General features: G+C 43.2%; 1 protein-coding gene across 9 annotated transcripts in view; it reads left to right on the top strand.

Moving 5' to 3' along the window:
- Positions 1-17,312, top strand: part of Ppfibp1 (PPFIA binding protein 1) — a 149,609-nt gene that overhangs the window by 124,511 nt on the left and 7,786 nt on the right. For 4 of the 9 annotated variants that reach the window (XM_028757503.1, XM_028757504.1, XM_028757507.1 and 1 more), the window contains 11 exons: positions 1,850-1,965; positions 2,740-2,796; positions 4,365-4,428; positions 4,823-4,852; positions 8,206-8,377; positions 8,829-8,861; positions 10,964-11,111; positions 11,383-11,511; positions 12,984-13,134; positions 13,829-13,940; positions 14,049-14,137. In XM_028757503.1, the coding sequence (XP_028613336.1) occupies positions 1,850-1,965; positions 2,740-2,796; positions 4,365-4,428; positions 4,823-4,852; positions 8,206-8,377; positions 8,829-8,861; positions 10,964-11,111; positions 11,383-11,511; positions 12,984-13,134; positions 13,829-13,940; positions 14,049-14,137 (1,101 nt within the window). The remainder of the gene's footprint in view (positions 1-1,849; positions 1,966-2,739; positions 2,797-4,364; positions 4,429-4,822; positions 4,853-8,205; positions 8,378-8,828; positions 8,862-10,963; positions 11,112-11,382; positions 11,512-12,983; positions 13,135-13,828; positions 13,941-14,048; positions 14,138-17,312) is intronic. The other 5 variants (XM_028757509.1, XM_028757512.1, XM_028757511.1 and 2 more) reach the window with 3 other exon arrangements.

Genomic DNA, 17,312 nt, shown 5'->3' with positions numbered 1-17,312 from the left:
GGAGTTAACAGACACTGTGTCTGCCATGCTGGAAATTGAAAGCCCATCCTTAGGAAGAACAACCAGTGCGCTTAACTGTTGAGCTATCTCTGCAGCCTTTGTGAATTCCAGCTTAACGGTGTCTAGTCTGTCATAAATGATTGTTCCAAGCTGAATACAGTGTAGAAAAAAAATAAAAATTGGTAGAATTCAACCTTAGCTTTGAAGAAAACCAGGAAGAAAAATTAAACTGAAACATTAAAGTTCGGAAAAAAAAAAAAAAAACAGGCCCATGTGTTAGTATATTTTTCCCATGATTAGGAGTCTAGGGAAACAGTTGAACTTCAAGAAACATGGGTGAGTGGAAAAGAGAGTACCCAGCATCAATTGCAAAGATTCAAACCAAAAGCAAACTAGGGTGCATAGAAAAGACCCCTAACTTACACTGATCTGACTCAAGCTTTTGTGGTACCATCCTCAGTAACAGGCAAAATTCACAGCTCAGAGTTCATCGCTTCTTCCTGAAGCTGAGCTTTGCTGGTCGAGCACACCTAAGTTCATCTTACCTCCCCTGTGTCTGGTATTCCAGCAGCCCAGAGGCAGCTCTGACTGTGTCAGAATTAGAAAAAGAGGTCATGGATTTGAGAGGGAGTGGTGAGCACAGGAAGGTACATGGGTGAGTGGGTGGTAGAAGAGGGGTGGGAGAAATATCATGAGCATGGTGACATGTTGGTGGAGGATGTGGCTGAGGTGAACTGTTGCTGTAGGTTTGGTGTAGGTTTGCGTTCACGACCTGTCTTTACCTGGCTCACCAGGGAGGAGTAAGCTGCCAGGCCAGCGCAGGAGTGCTGGGTGCACATCTGTAATCTCATAGGAGGCTGAACTCATGGCCAGCCTGGACTACACAGGAGACCCTGATCAGAAAGAGAGTTAAAAAAGAGGTCATGAATTTGGGAGTGAAGGAGAGAGAGAGAGAGAGAGAGAGAGAGAGAGAGAGAGAGAGCGCAATGTGCAAAGGAAGATACATGGGGGCAGGAAAGTGAAGGGAAATATGATTAAATTTTAATTTAAAAATTATGAATAAAAATTAGAGAAGGGGAAGAAAGTGAGAGCTGTGGCTGGAACATAGCTCAGCGGTGAGACGCTGGGTATGTGTAGGTCAGAGGTCAGCACCACAGAGAATTAGACAACGAGCCCCCTGACTGACTGACTGACTGACTGACTGACTGGGAGCTCAGGCAGGTGTTTTCCTTTGTGAGTTCTAGATGCTGATCTTAACTCTTCCCTCCAGTTCTCAAACATTACCAGAAAACCCCAGTGCTAACAAACTTACAGGCTCCAGCCCTAGGCGCCAATGGTATCTGAGGAAACGGTATCCACAGTTCATTCTTTCCACAGAGTCTGGTCCCACTGATTTTAGCGCACTGTTCACCAGTTAGGCAAGTTGAACGCAGTCAGCTTGTTCACACGTAAAAGAACGTTTAACCGACATGATGTATGTTATGCGTTAGACTTGTAGTAGAAATAAAAATGGAAATGGTACTTTGTTTACAACATGTGTTGGCACTAAGGAGTCAGAGCCTTGGTGCTGGCACTCCGTGAGCTTCCCCATGATTGGAACATGGTACTTTTTTCTGTTTAGTTACTTTCTTATTCAGGGTATTTGCTGTCTTAGAACCAAATGTAATTCCCTTTCTCCACAGTGTTTCCTCTCATTAACACCTCATCGAGATGTTTGTATTCTGAAATTATAAATACAAAGCTAAAGTTCTAAGCACTGATGTATTTTGTATAGACCAATTCTGTTATGTTTTGTTACTCCGTGGCTTGTGTTTTGATTGATTTTCTTTTCACTTACGATTTTTTACAGTTTCACACCACCGTCTTGCAAGCTTCAATCCCTTCACTTTTGCCACCGACTATGGATATAGAAACTTGTGAAAAACCCAAGTCGTCTACTAAGCCCGAGACTTCATTTGAAGAGGGGTAAGTCATTTGTGGATCAACACTGTGATATAGATGCACAAATAAGGGCAAAGCACGCTTACTTACATACACAGTGTTCATCGTCTGTTTTGTAATAATGAAATAACGGGGTGACAGGGGAGCCTGGGAAGTGAGGGAATGAGGCTAGAGCGGCCTTTAAGGGTTTGTGCTTTACTTTCTAGGCCATAGGTGCCTGTCAGAAAGCAGAGTAGTCACTGAGACCATCTGGAGAATGACTAGGAAGCCATCAGGGACACAGTTATCTCTCCATAGGCAAATCGATACTTTGCCAGAAAATTCTCAAATGAATTGCCTCCTAACCTTGAAATAGGCTTAAGAAAATGTTTAAATTAGAAATAGCTTTTTTCTTTGCATTATTATTATTATTTTTAACATTTCTATTCACTTAGAACATGTACAGACAGGCCCCAGCTATGATGAACTTGCCTTGTGATTTTTTTTTTTTAACTTTACAATATTGCTGTGTTTCACTTCTGCACTGTTTTTGACAGGTCGAGGTAGTCAGCACACCTTCTAAAGTAGACTCTGTGGGAGAGAATTTTTGCCCAGTTGTAGGTTAGTGGGGTGCTGAAAATATGAACAAGGAAAGACAGAGTAAGCAGGTTTTGGTAGATTAAGCAAAAGACACTTTGACTTAACAATGATTCGAGCTTCCTACGAGCTCTTTGGGACGTCACCATTGCAAATCCAGGAGTGTCTGTGTGGTTTTCAATTCATGACATTAACAAATGCCTTTTTAAAAATATATTTTAGTGATGGAAGAGCAGTCCTGGGCACTGCCGCTGAAGTCTCCCTGTGTGATGGTGTTTCGTAAGTTGTACATCCTTGGGCGTGAAGTATGATCGGGGCTTTACAGACTGGGGGTTTGTTATGGTCACATAACCATTGCACAGTGAGCAGCCGAGGCTGTTAAGTCACGAGTACACAGGGCTGGAGGCTGATGTCACAGAAGCACTCGTCCCTGCCATCTCACACCTGACACTTGCAGATCTTTAGCCTCTGTCACCAGTTCTCAATTGGGAGTTCAACACTTTTAATTTATTTTTGTGCTGATTTGTTATGTTTTATTCCAACAGAAAAGAATCCCAGAGAACTCGAAGCTGGCAGGGCTGCTCTCTGCACTTACAGTTTTAATAAACCGGCCTAATGTGAATGTTTACCCAAGTCAGAGTCTGGATTAGATTAGGAAAGCCCCAAACAACCAGGAAAACCTATTTTCAGAGCAGAGCTCAGATGAGATGTTTCTGTTTCTCTGTTATCTTTTATGGTTTTGGCAGTCCTTATGACAGACAACTTACATAAGGGGGAGAAATGCCCTTAAAGGTTTGTTGCTCTAGCTTTTTTGGAGTAGACATTCCTTCTATAGTCTCTTTCTCTGCCTTCCTTTTTTATCCTGCGTTGCTGGGGATCAGGCCTCAGGCAACTCACATGCCGAGCATGCTAGCACTGAGGTACACCCCCAGTGCCTCAGTTTTTGAAACTGGCCACGTGTTTGTGCATTTAGTTTTTGAGCCAGACCATCTCCAGCTGTGTATAACTGAACACTAATTATGTGAAAGAGAAAGTTTCTGTGACTTACAGGCTCCTCTTGCCTTCCTAGGCTAGCAAATGAGTGAGTAATAACAGGGGTTCCTCTAGTGCATTTTCCCCTCCCTCTCCTTCCCTCTCCTTCCCTCTCCTCTTCTCCCTCATCCCTCCTTCCCTTTGTCCCTTCCTCCCTCTGTCCCTCCCTTCTTCTTCTCCCTCTACCTCCTCCCTCTCCCTCCCTCTCTTCTTTCCTCTTTATTTTTGTCCTTCCCTCCTCCTTTCTTTTTCATTTTTGGAGACAGGCTGTATCTTGATAGCTCAGGCTGATGTCAAACATCCCTCAATCCTTCTGCCACTTGTGTACTGAAATTACAGGTGTGCCCACAAAACCTGGCTTATTATGGTTTGATCAGAACTATTGACTGAATTACCTTGCCAGGGTCAAGAAAGTTACCTCTCTTGAAAGAAGAGTAAATTTTCATTCTTTAAGTAGAAGGGTTAGGTCTGAGCAGTGCACAGACTTCTATGGAGTTTCTACTGTAACTGTGTAAGTGCCACCAGTCCATGGAAAACACTGATATTGCCAGCGCAGCCTTAAGTGTTTTTCCAGCTACTGTGACATGTGTGGGACAGTTTGTGTTACTGGCACGGCAGTTAACCACCCTGCTTTTAAAGAACTAAATGCTGCAATTTACTTAAGCACATAAGTGTTTGCCTGGATCCAGATTTTCTTTTATTACCAAGATTCAACCTCCAGGCAATTTTTAGTTTCCTTCTAAGAGGATCCGCTTAGATACAGGCACCAGAGTCAACTTACTATTGATTCTAATTATCATTATTTCTGTTTTTAGAATTTCAACTCTGCAGAAATCCAGCAGCCTTGGAAATCTGAAGAAGGAGACGTCAGATGGCGTGGTAGGTTCTGTGGCTGGTTCTGTTTTTGTCTGTCCTTCTACTTTTTTTTCTTCCTTTCCCTTGTTCTTAGAAGAAAATACTGAAGGATGAATCTTCATTTTGTCCCATTTTATACACAGGAAAAATTCATTTTAGGAAAAGCTTATGGTTTCTGTGATGGGAAATCTCTAGCTACCATGGTGCAATTAATGGCAGATACTAAGAATGAATACAAAAGACTGAAAATGATGTGAAAGAAAGGTTGGGACTAATAAGACACTGTAGGAAATAATGCAAGAACATTCCATGGTTTAGAAGTGATAGAAACGGCTTCTTATCTATCAAAGTGTATGTGACGACTGAATATATAAAAAATTTATAGCAGCCTTCCTTAAATGTCATTGTTTTTGAACAGGAGCAGGAGTCTATCCAGAAGCCTTCAGAGGTAATTTTTATATCTGAATTGAAGTATAAAATCTTCTAAATTTTATGACATGTAAGTTGGGTGACTGTCCCCACTGCAGGAGACCAAGGCTGTCAGAGCCCCTACCGCACTATGCTGGTGAAGAAAGCCAGCTAGGAAGGTCATATGCACATGGTTGTGTTCAGTGATGTGTGCAGCATGGCTGTGTGTGCAGGGTCGGGGCCACGGGCAGAAGAAGGATAAGTCGGGGGCTTGGCTTTAGGGTGGAGGCAGTACTTTGGAACTGATGCGTTGTTAGGATTTAGAGAAGTGTTCAATGCCACTGACTTACTTATTTTAAAAAGTTAATTTTAAGAGCTGGAGGATGACTCAGTGGTTAAGGGCACCGGCTGCTTCTTTAGAGGTCCTAAGTTCAATCCCCGGTACCCTCATGGCAGTGTATAACCTATAACTGTAGTCCTGTGGGAATCAATATTCTTTTCTGGTATGCAGACATGCAGATGAAACATCCATATATGTAAAATACATACATAAATTTTTTAAGCTGATTTTTGAGCTAGGCACATACTTTTAATCCCAGCACTTGGGAGGCAGAGCCAAGCAGATCTCTGTGAATTTGAAACTAGCCTGGTCTACATAGTAGTACTCTATCTAAATAAAAGTTAACTTTGAGATCTAAACTCAGCACCTAGCTCACAAACACATGGAACTCCAGCTCCAAGGGACCCAACACCCTTTACACACACACACACACACACACACACCCCTGTCTACTTAGCATATATGTGGCTGCCTACCAGAGGGCTCTACTAGTCTAGAGAAGCAAAGTGGAGTACATCCTGTCATTTCATACCTGCTGCTCAGTGCCTGGATGCCAGGGTAACAGTAGAGGCCATAGAACCTTTGTGGAAGCTGGAAGTCATAGGAAGATGATCCTGACATACCTGCTTGAGAGTCTGCTTGGAACTATAGACTAGTATCAGGACAATAGTTAGTCTGTCTTACCCAGGCTGGTGTGTGTGTGTGTGGTGTGTGTGTGTGTGTGTGTGTGGTGTGTTTATGTGGTGTGTGTGTATTTGGTTCCCTGGATTCTTTAAATGCCCTTTCTTTCCCCGATCATCAGTGATGAAAACAGGGATCTAAAAATAACATGGATTATTAGTCCCAAAGACTCAGGCTAGCAGCCTGTGGTCTGAAGACCAGCTGCCCATTTATACAAAGTTATGACCATTCATTTACATGTTGCCTAAAGCAATTTTCATACAACAGTGGCAGCACTGAGTAACTGTTATGGAGACTTTATGATTCAAAAATCAGAAACATTCCTGGTTTGCTGATCTCTGCCGTAAAGGAATAGTATGCAGCTTTGAAAAGAAGTAGACTTACACATCCTCCAGATGAATTTCAAAAACCATTCAGAGAACAGAAATGTGACCATGAACTACCAAAACCTGTCAAACTATAAATGTGTTATTTAGTGACATCAGTAGGTGGTAAAACTAAAGAAAAATGTGGGCAGCAGAACTGGTTGAAGACGAAACATACATAAAACTTAATTGTTCTTTGGGGCTGGGGAGATGGCTCTGTGATAAAATGCTTACTCTGAAAGCATGAGAACCAGAGTTCAAACTCACAGCAGCTACATAAAAAGTTGAGCATGGCAGCACATGCCTGCCCTCACAGTGCTGAGAGGACAGAAGGATCCCTGGGATTGGCCAGCCAGTCACTCAGTGAGCTCCAGGTTCAGTGAGAGACTCTGCCTCAAAAGTACAGCAAAGAGAGAGGAAATACCCAACCTCTTGCCTCCACATTCACACATGAGCATACACACCTGATGTCCATACATAATGTATGTACATCTTTTGTGCATGCAAAGCCCACATATGGAACAAGCACAGACCACTATGCTATGGTCTCAGAACTAGGTCCTAGATACTCCCACCAGAGTGTCAGGACCAGGTAGACAGGGAAGGGCTTGTCACAGACTTTTCTGCTCAGCCCTTACCTGCTTATCTCTTCCTCATATCATGTCTCCTTCCTAGGCAGCCTTCATGTGTGATGTGCAGTCCACAGCCAAAAATAAAATGAATATCTTGGTTTTGTTTTGTTTTAAAAAAGGGGGAGGGAAGTTAATTTGGAGCAGTTGAGATGGCTCAGAGGATGAAGGCATTTGCCATCAAGCCTGATGGCCTAGGTGCTATCCCCAGGGCATTCATGGTAGAAGAGGAGAATAGCTCCCACAAGTCGTCCACTAACCTTTAAACACACATGTTGTGGCACATGTACCTGCACACATGCACATAAGCACACGTACACATAACTAAATAATTGAATATTTTTTTTAGTAGTCCACCTGTTATTAGAAAACCAACCTGTGATGTTAGACTCATGTAATTTGGAAATCTTCTTTACTGTAGCTGCTTTCACCAAGCCCTACAAAAGCCCTTAGATTGCCTGCTGTTTGTTTCATCCAGCCCGTGTCTGTAGGAGTATGGTGTTCTGAACAGATTGTCAGCATGTGCTCTTGGTCTTCCCCTGGATTCTGATCACGAATGATCTGTATCAGGACTGCAGTGGGGTAGAAGGCCAGTTTTAGACTTGACTGTTGGTGAGACAACTGTCTCTCAGGGCCCTTCCACTCAACATCAACAAATGGAGCAAGGGCGTGTCCATGTTAAGATGTAGATACTGTGTTGTGTGTGTGTAGACGTTCAGTTCCTGTGGGCAGCAGATGAGGGAGAGTCAGTCATTCATCCCTTTGACCTTTTCACCAACTATGTAAAGAAAGAGCAGAAAGCAGGTGTTAGAAAGAAACACAGCCAGAAGTATCTCTTAAATAATGAAACAATTTTATAAGTGGAATGGCTGACTCAAAGTCAGAAAGACAAACAGTTCCCGATTGTACCTTCATCTTCTTAATCCTTGAGAAGAATGTGTATAACTGTGAGGATTTCCTCATTAGTCTTGAAGCTTGCTCACTGCCTGCTTTGCAGACTTGCCTCAGGCTTCTATTGCTGTAGTGGGGATTTAAGGGTGTAAACTTTTTTTTTTTATAGATCTGCATCGTAATTGCTAGAAAAATAAGAAATCTGCCATCCTGGGTATGGAGTATCTTACGACATGCCTTTAAAAAAATTGAGGCAGATTAAAAAAATGTACTAGACCTTAAATCTGTGTTAGAGATTTAAAGTGGCAGGTGTGGTCACTGTGGTGCTGATGGAGGTGCCAGTGGTCACTGTGATGTTATTTCTTACGCTTTTTACATTGGTGTTGGGCTCAGTGTATTTCTTCAGTTGCTGGTCCAGTGATTTGAGCCCAGCCTGTCCTAAGGACAGTGTACCCTAACTCTCAGTTACCTCCTTGTCACCCCTCAGGATAAAGCTCCAACTGACAGCCGCACATTTGGGACCCTGCCTCCCAAGGTCCCAGGACATGAAGCCTCTGTGGATGACAACCCCTTTGGCACTCGAAAAGCCAGGTCCTCCTTTGGCCGGGGCTTTTTTAAAATCAAAAGCGGCAAGAGGACAGCAAGCGCACCAAACCTCGGTATGTGGTGAGGGTACCTAGGCCCCCCGACCCTTCAGAAGGAGGCAAGCCTGATCCTGCCCGTCTCATGTTCCTCTGTGAATACGTTTCTCCTTCTCAGAAATGAAGGTGAATGAACGCCTTAGGGGGGAAGTTAGCAAAGATGCTTCAGTGAACTTCATTTTCAGTGTGAAGATAAGTCAGCTCTCTGTCCAGTGATACAAACAGCAACTTGAAAACGACCTAACCCTGTGATGTTCTGAGACTTGCTTCAGTCAGTCTCCCCTCTGTGCTATGGGATGAATGAGCCCCATGAATGACCCTGTGCAGTTTGTATAGTCTCAGAGCAGTGCATGTGTTCCTTCTGTGGGCGTTTGCTGTGGAGAGAGGAGTCTGATCTGTTTCATTTTGTCACCCCTGTGTTCTCTCCATTGGGCTGCGTGTGTTGTGTGCGTTGTTGGGATACCTGAAGACCGTAAACGAAGTGCCAGTGCACCCACCTTAGGTACTGTACCCTGCATGCCAGCCTTCACCAGTACTGCATTCCAAACCATCTAACCCCCACTCCTGGCCTCTGTGATCTCTACCAAGCAAGCTGGCTGCAATCAGAAAATGTAGTCTGTTCTAGAATATTCCTTCATCTTTGGCTGAAACAGACTCTACACGGCCTTTGCTTCTGAGCCTACTTGCTGTTTTAAGCAGTACTGTTGACACCTTGTAAACAGTTCTGAGGAACAGCCCAGCAGCCTGCAGGGTGCAGGGGCTAGAATGTGGTGGGTTCATACATCCCAGCTCCCCTCACCGTGACGGAGCCGTCATCCACCAGTCCTCCTTCCTCATGTGTTCATTTTCCTGGCCTCCCCCAAAAGTGTCTGTTGCTGGGCAAGAGCTGACTTACTGCTCTTACGGGAACATTCTGGACATTTTATTACTTTGAAATTGGGAATATTCAGTGATGACAGAGATAACTTCACATAGTATATCTGAGGGTTCTCCATCAGAGTGCTTTTAAGAAAAGTTCATTGTCTCCCCATGGGGAATAGCATGGAGAAAGCCTTAAAAAAAAAAAAAAGTATGGTGCTTTTTAAAGTTGGGCTAGAAACATTTTCAGGGCACCCATACACACTGTGGCTGTGGACTGAGAGTGGATTGATCCCCCGGGTTTCTCTGAGGCTCTGTCATCTTCTGTAGATAACCAGTCATTGGTGCACATGTCCTCATGAAGTGATGTCACTCTCTCTGGAGCCTGGAGTGTCTGCTGTGAGGGCTGGCTGCATAAACCACACTCTTCTAGTTGGACAACTATCTCTAGCTACTCCTGTGTCTTTCTAGGGCAGTACTTGATGCTTGTAGCCCAGTGCTGCTTATCATAACCTGTAATCACAGCTCTGCTTCATAGAAAACTTCTGCAACTTCTGCAACAAGTCCTTCTGGGTCTCTTCCCCTGATTATTATTTTTTTTTCGAGCAAGTGTTATTTTCCTTTATAAAATGTAAAGTTTCACACTTTGAGAAACACCAGCCTTGTCTTTGGTTGTGGCTGTTCTCCAGGAATGGACAGTTGAAAGAACTTATATCATGCATATGTGGAAGTCCACAGTGGCAAGTGTGGATGCTGCTGTTTCCATGCCAAGTCAAAAACGACTGGTTTTATATCTGAAGAAAATCTCACACATACCTGGCCACTGTTCTCTCAGTGTCGGATACATAATAATAGGCTGTGCTGGTTTCCCCCCAACCCCCTTGAGTTAGGATCTCAACTACAGCCTGGATTGGCCTTGAGCTTGAAATCTTGTTGCCTTGGCCTTCTGAGTGCTGGGATTATGAGTGTGCACCACCATGCCTGGAGACTCAACTTTTGAAAAGACTTGCTAGTCCTCTGTAACCGTATGGTCTAAATGGCAAAGGAGAGGGAGAGTTGAGAAGGAAATGATACAGAATTTTAATTTGTTCTCAAATAAGATGTGAGAGATGTTCAGAGAAACTGGGCAGGTGTAATATGTCCCACTTGGCACAGTGACTTGGGACTCTGCACAGATTGAGGTATGGGACTCGTGACTGAAATGAGGCTCAGCAGCTCTGATGCCATCTGCCTATGAAAATAAAGCCATCTTTCAGGGCTGAGCTTAGAGCCGGCGAGCTTGCTCAGAGTCTTGGGGTGCACTGTGGGAAGGATAGAAGCTAGAGGCTACAGCAGAGAAGAGAAAACCAGGCCACAAATGTAGGAGCAAGTCATGCAGGAGAGGGGAACAGATGTCAGAGGAAGTAAAGAGTCTCACTTTGTAGCCCCAGTTTGTCTCAGAATCACCCCTCCTGTGCCGGCCTCCAGGTGATAGATTTACAGATGTGCTCCACCACATAGAGCTCTGTCACACACTTAACCTCAAGGCCAGTTTTAGTCAATTCCCTTTATGCAGAAGAGTAAGCTTAGGGGGCATATACTTACAGTTTTATATTTCACGGCACTTTCTGGTTTATCACCGGTTTATAGACCCAAATCACTGGTTTATAGACCCAAATCACTGGTTTATAGACCCAAAGGGGAATTCTTAAGTTGCTAAAACATTTTAGTTGTATTCACATGGTCTTTATTCTATCTTTGGGACAGCTGAGACAGAAAAAGAGACAGCTGAGCACCTAGATTTGGCTGGTACATCTCGGTCAAAAGGTTCACAGGGAACCAGTCCATTCCCAATGTCTCCACCATCTCCAGATTCCAGAAAGAAATCCAGAGGCATCATGAGACTCTTTGGGAAGTAAGTGGAAGGAAGGGCAGGTGGAGTACCTGTCTCATGTGCTGCTCAGGTCCAGAGGACTATGGGAAGTTTGGCTGGGAGTGGGCACCAAATCCCAAGGCTTTTTGGAAGGAAGACTGAATCCGGGATGCTCACTGGGCCTTGGTTAATATTTAAATTCAAATATCTCGGCTAATGACATACAAAAGCAAACAAACAAAACCTTACGATTAACCACCAAGGCAGAAGCCTCCTCGGGTCTAACGTATGGCCATGTGTGTTGTGTTCTCAGACTTCGAAGAAGTCAGTCAACTACATTCAACCCAGATGACATGTCTGAGCCTGAATTCAAAAGAGGAGGGACAAGGGCAACTGCAGGACCCAGGCTTGGTTGGTCTCGAGATTTAGGACAGTCTAACAGGTTTGTACATCTGTGATGTCACTATTGCTGAAGTACTGCTCTGCCTGGGAAAGTGGTTCTGCTTGTCAGTGGTTGACGGCTGTGTGAGTATGTGAGGTGTCAGGGTGGTCCCTGGGCTTAATGTTTATGTAGATATAGTCTTGTAAAGGTGGGGCAGTCTAGCGGTCAGGAGGTGGTTCTAAGGGCTGGGCTTGTGGCTTAATAGCAGAGACCTTGTGTGGCATGCATACTAGGGGTCCTAGTCCCGAGTCAAGCACTGAGAAATGGGAGGTGGGGCGGTAAAAATTACATTCTGGAGTCAGACTTGGTCTCCAGCCTCGTGTCTACCACCCATGTGACCTTGAGCTTCATGCTCTGATTCACTTTCCTCTAACCACAGTGGGACCCAGCACCTATCCCTAGAGGTGATTGTGAGGATTGAGTTGATGTCTATTAAGTATCTGTCTAATAACAACTGATCAGTAAACATTAGCAACTTGATAGAGCCTTTGAAAGTACGTAAAGACACATTGTGTCAGAACTCCAGAGCTTATCAAGACCAGACATTGTTCCACCAAATGAATAAAAGCCTCGTCACAGTAGCTGGGGGAAAGGCTATGTGTTTCACTCACTCGGACTGCTGGAACTTCCCTTGTGCTTTATTAAAACACAGAATGAGTTTGGAGGTGACCACACTGACCTCCTGAGTATAGAGGGCGGGGCTGGCAAACATACAGAGCAAGGTGTTGATGCAGGGCTTTTTAAAGAATAATCAGCTGGAAACACAGACTCCCACACAGGCGGAGTCCTGGACATGGGTTTCATCAAGAAGTTCCCTTTGGCCTTCAGATAACAGATGTTCTCACTTGCCATATGTCTTCATAAGTACAATAAAGAACTCCCTTGTGCTATTAAAAAAAAAGTTTTCATCATATACACACAATATAAAATAATATATTTTTTAAAAATTTAGCCATATCACTTTGAAATTTTTTTCCAAGCAACAAAGCTGTGTAAGTAAAAAAAAAAAACCTAGAAACTTCACTTGGAGTGTTCCTTCTTGTACGTAACAGGAGCATATTATCTTCTCAGTGATTGATTCTCTGCTAGAGAGGGACCATAATTCTGCTGAAATGAATTCATAGTGTTCTTGAGTTTCTTTCAGCTAAGCAGCCTTTTCAGTTTGGGAGTCTGCTCTTTGGACAGTTTTTTGAATGTGGAAAACATAACTTACATGAATGTGGAAAACATCACTCATCTTTGTGTTTTTCTGTAGTGTGTGTTCTCAGTAGCTCCTGTTGGCCCTTTTGCAATTTCTTGTGAATTCAAAACACGGATTTTAGAAAGCAACTTTCCAATCTCAAACTGAAAACTAGGTTTTTCTTGGTTAAATGTGTGTTGCCAGGGAATTTTCATATCGATTGTGTGTGCAGTTGCTCAGTATTGACTGTACGCTGCAGGACTGGCTTAGGGCTGTTTCTCATTTCCCACAGTGACCTAGATATGCCGTTTGCCAAATGGACCAAGGAGCAGGTGTGCAGCTGGCTGGCAGAACAAGGGTTGGGGTCCTACCTGAGTTCTTGCAAGCACTGGATTGTATCTGGCCAGACTCTTCTGCAGGCTTCTCAGCAAGATCTAGAGAAGGTAATGGTTTCCGTTCTGCCTGTACATGTGAGGAAGGGAAGAGGATGTGCATGTGTAGCTGGAAACGTAGCTCAGGGCTTGTCTAACATGTGAGACCCAAGGTTCAGTCCCTAGCAACACCTACCCCACCAGAGTATCGATGTAGGATCCTTTACTATCCTGAGACAGAGCGGTGTGAGTGGAACCCGTAATGAAAAGCATTAGTTTATGTAATTCTATAGGTGTTATATACTGAGTAGACTTCATAAAATGAATACAGCTCCTATGTCTCAGTCATTTTGTAAACTTACATTGACTTATCTTTTCAATATAATATGTGCGATTCAGCTTTACCTCACGAAAGAAGACTTTATGTATTTTATGTTGTAATTATCAAACGTTGTACACAAGCTAGAAGTCAAATCCCCATTATGTATTCAACAGTTTATTACAAATAAAATGTATCTCTAGGCGTTGTATAACATTCCACTCAGCCCACTGTGGTAGACTTGGGCCTTTTCTTCAGCAATGCTGTATTGGCCTGAGGTTCATACTATAATTCAATAGAGAATGGATCATTCATTAGCCTGAGGCAGTGTTCTAACTTAATACAGGGCTGGTCTTGAAGGGAAGCTTCACTGTGGGGGACTCTGCATTCTTTGTTGGTGGATCCAGCCCCATGGATAGAATTCTGAGGTTCTGTTTATTGTTTCAGGAGCTTGGCATCAAGCATTCACTGCATCGAAAGAAGCTCCAGCTGGCCCTGCAGGCCCTGGGATCTGAAGAAGAAACCAACTATGGAAAGCTAGACTTCAACTGGGTCACTAGTAAGAGGCCTTTATGCTTAAAGAAGAATAAACATCGTCACATTTTCCCCTTGACCACAGAAACGGGCATTTCGTAACTTGGTAATGACACTGGCTTTTCTCCTTTAGGATGGCTGGATGATATTGGCCTCCCTCAGTACAAGACCCAGTTTGATGAAGGGCGGGTGGACGGTCGAATGCTACACTACATGACTGTGGTTAGTAGCTCTCTGTTGGGGTATTTCCTGTGAAGTGATGTTGCAGAGTTTGGCAGTTGGTACAGCTTTGAGATAATTAGAAACTTAAGCCAGGCAAAACTATATTTAGTCTAAGCTATCCAGAGACTGAGATAGTCAACAAGGTGAGTTCTGAAGTGTACATTGTGGGTGTTTGCATTTTATGGTATGTGAATTCTGTCATATAACTGCTACAAGATAGAAAGGGTTGAAGCCCTGGTCATTTCTGCATCGCATGTCCCACTTTGCCCTGGTATCCACAAGGACCGGCCTCCTCCCTTGCCTTCCTTCCCATGACTGCTCCCTGAAATCTTCTTCACATCAGTCCTGAGGGCAGGGGCTATGGGGATAAAGGAGGTGGGAGGCTGGACTTGAGCCGCTCCCTTCTCTATCAGAAGTTCCCAGGCTTCCAGCCAGTGAGTAGGAAGACCGTTCCTTATGTACAGCAGCAGGGGATATGGATGCCAGGAGAACCTTGTTCTAGATTCCATAGTATGATTAATGTTTTATATAAGATATTTCTATTTAAAGAGTATGTTGTAAGGTAGGGAGCCCCATAGGTATTTTCTTTGTTAAGTAAATGGAAAGTTTAACCTGCTAATTCCATAAAAATTTTTCATTGTGAAAGGAATTTGGAGCTGAGTTCATGGGATTTGCATTCTTTTATCATTGAGCCAGAGTACTCGCAAGCTTGGCGGGAACATCATGTAACCTTGCATGAATGACCATAATGAGCTTGGCATATTTTATAGCCGCTGTCTTTTTTAAGAACCGCATTCATGGATTCTCAGTAACCTTTTAATTCCATTACATCTCTATTCTTAAGGCTAGGAAACAATTTTCTGAGAAGTTAGGGACTGTAACCAGGTTTCCATGGTTACTAAGTAGCAGGAAGTCATAGAGAATTTGAACCTAGGCTGCTTCCAGGTTCTTCTTTTCATTGCTCACCATTCCACTTGGGACAAATACAGTGACATCTGACCTGCCTCTGTCCATGTCTGTGGGATGTGATGGGTCAGATGTCCCGAGGGAATGTAAGCAACTCAAAAATCACGGGAAGCACACTTAAGACCTTTATGCCTGAAAGATACTGAGGGACCCTGAAAAGAGTGACCTGTGAGTCCTAAGCAGAAAGTCCCTGTTAGGATGTGGTTCCCTGGATTGGCTCCAGGAACAGAAAAAGGATCTTAGTAGGAAACTGGCAAAAGCCAGGGAGTAAAAAACCAGTTTGGAAGCCTGAGATGAGATGGCTGAACAGGTAGTGCTTGCTGGGCTAGCCTGAGAGCATTAGTTCTATTCCTGTGACCTAGTTCTATTCCTGTGACCTATGGAAAGGTGAGGACTGAGTCTACAGGGTCGTCCTCTGACCCTCGTGTGTGTGTGTGTGTGTGTGTCTGTGTGTGTGTGTGTGTGTGTCTGTGTGGGGGGGGAGCGAGAATGGTGTACATGTGAGGTTGATATGTGTGTGTGCATGAGAGAGAGCTTTGTATGTAATGTGCGTGAACTTGGTGAATGTGGGAAAGATGAGAGAGAGAGAGAGAGAGAGAGAGAGAGAGAGAGAGAGAGAGAGTGTGTGTGCTTGGTGTGTGTGTGTGCTTTCTTCCACACACACCATACACATGGACTAATGAAGATAATAAACCTTAAAACCGGCAAAAGCTGAATAAAGTCTGGACTAATTTTATTCGTGTTAGTTTCTTAATTTTGATGTGTGCCATAGTTTCCTAAGTTGTGAATATTAGGAGAAACTATGACATACACACAGAACTCAACACTGTCTAGAAATCCTTATTTAAGTCTAAATTTATTTTAAAATAAACCATGTGTTTATTTATTTGCTATTGTTTTTTAATAAGATCTTACTGTGTAGCTCTGGCTGGCCTGGAACTCTCTATATAGACCAGGCTGGCCTTGAACTCACAGAGATCTTCTTGCCTCTGCCTCCCAAGTGCTGGGATTAAAGGGCTGCACCATAATGCCTAGACTTAAAAAGGGTTTCAAATGAAAGTAGTCCTTGTAAAAGATCTTTCAAATATATTTTCAGAAATAATTAACATTTTATTTATATTAGAAACAGTATATATTTAGATGTTTCTTAATCTGATAGATGTTAATTAAATGAAAGTAGCCTATACTGAAGTGTTTGGAGTAAGTATCTCAGTTTTAGATTAAAATATGTTGTTTTTTATTGTATTTTAAGACATTAATTTTAATAAATTATCTCACAAAAAAGTTAGGAAATAACGTTTGCTCAGTAGTCTCCAGAATAAACTATTTTTTACTCTTAATATTTTTATAGTATGTTAATTTCTTTTATTTTTTTTCCAAGAAATGTGTTATCGATAACAGTTTGCTGTGTGCCTACATGGACAGTCCTCTGCTTATTTTCTGGGTGTGTTTATAAGATTTGTCTTGGCACTGCCCTGAACTCACTACTGAGATAATTTGCTTAAGTGTGTTGGGCATGGTTGGAATTGCTCCCCATGGCCTCAGACTGTCCAAAGTGTTTCCTTGAAGAAATTTATTGGTGATGTGTTGAAACTTAGAAGTCTTCATTTCTTCTTTCTTTTATTATTATCTAAACCCTTTTACTGAGGGACATTTTTTTTCAACATTGGTTACCAAGTCTGCTAGGTGAAGCAATAACTGATCGGCAAACATTGCAGGCCAGGAAGGCTCATGAAGTTTGTGTGCTGAGGAGACCAGTTTGGCTGCTGACCTTCAGGTGGTCCAGTGTCTGCTTTGTATGCAGATCAGGTTCTGGGGACTAAGGAGGAAACAGGAATTCTCAAGGCTCAGCACCACAGCCCCCAGTCTCAGCTTTCTTTTTTCTTTCTTTCTTTCTTTCTTTCTTTCTTTCTTTCTTTCTTTCTTTTTAATGTAAGTTCTGGGGATTGAATCCAGATCCTCATGCTTATGACAGCAAACACTTTACACACTGAGCTATCTTCCCAGTCCCAAATAGGCATTTTATTTTATTTAATTTTTTTATCGAATGTTTTATTTACAATTCATATGTTATCCCCTTACCCCATCCTGCCCCTCCCCGCCCAGGAACTCCCTATCCCATCACCCTTCCTCCTGCTTCTCTGCGGATGTCCCCCTACCTACTCTTCCACTCCCACCTCCCCACACTCAAATTCCCACCCACTGGGGT

Source organism: Grammomys surdaster, unplaced genomic scaffold (assembly GCF_004785775.1).
Source record: "Grammomys surdaster isolate TR1022 unplaced genomic scaffold, NIH_TR_1.0 126176, whole genome shotgun sequence".
Classification (NCBI taxonomy): Eukaryota; Metazoa; Chordata; class Mammalia; order Rodentia; family Muridae; genus Grammomys; species Grammomys surdaster.
Note: the sequence above shows the minus strand (reverse complement) of the source record. Positions and strands in the feature narration are given on the sequence as shown.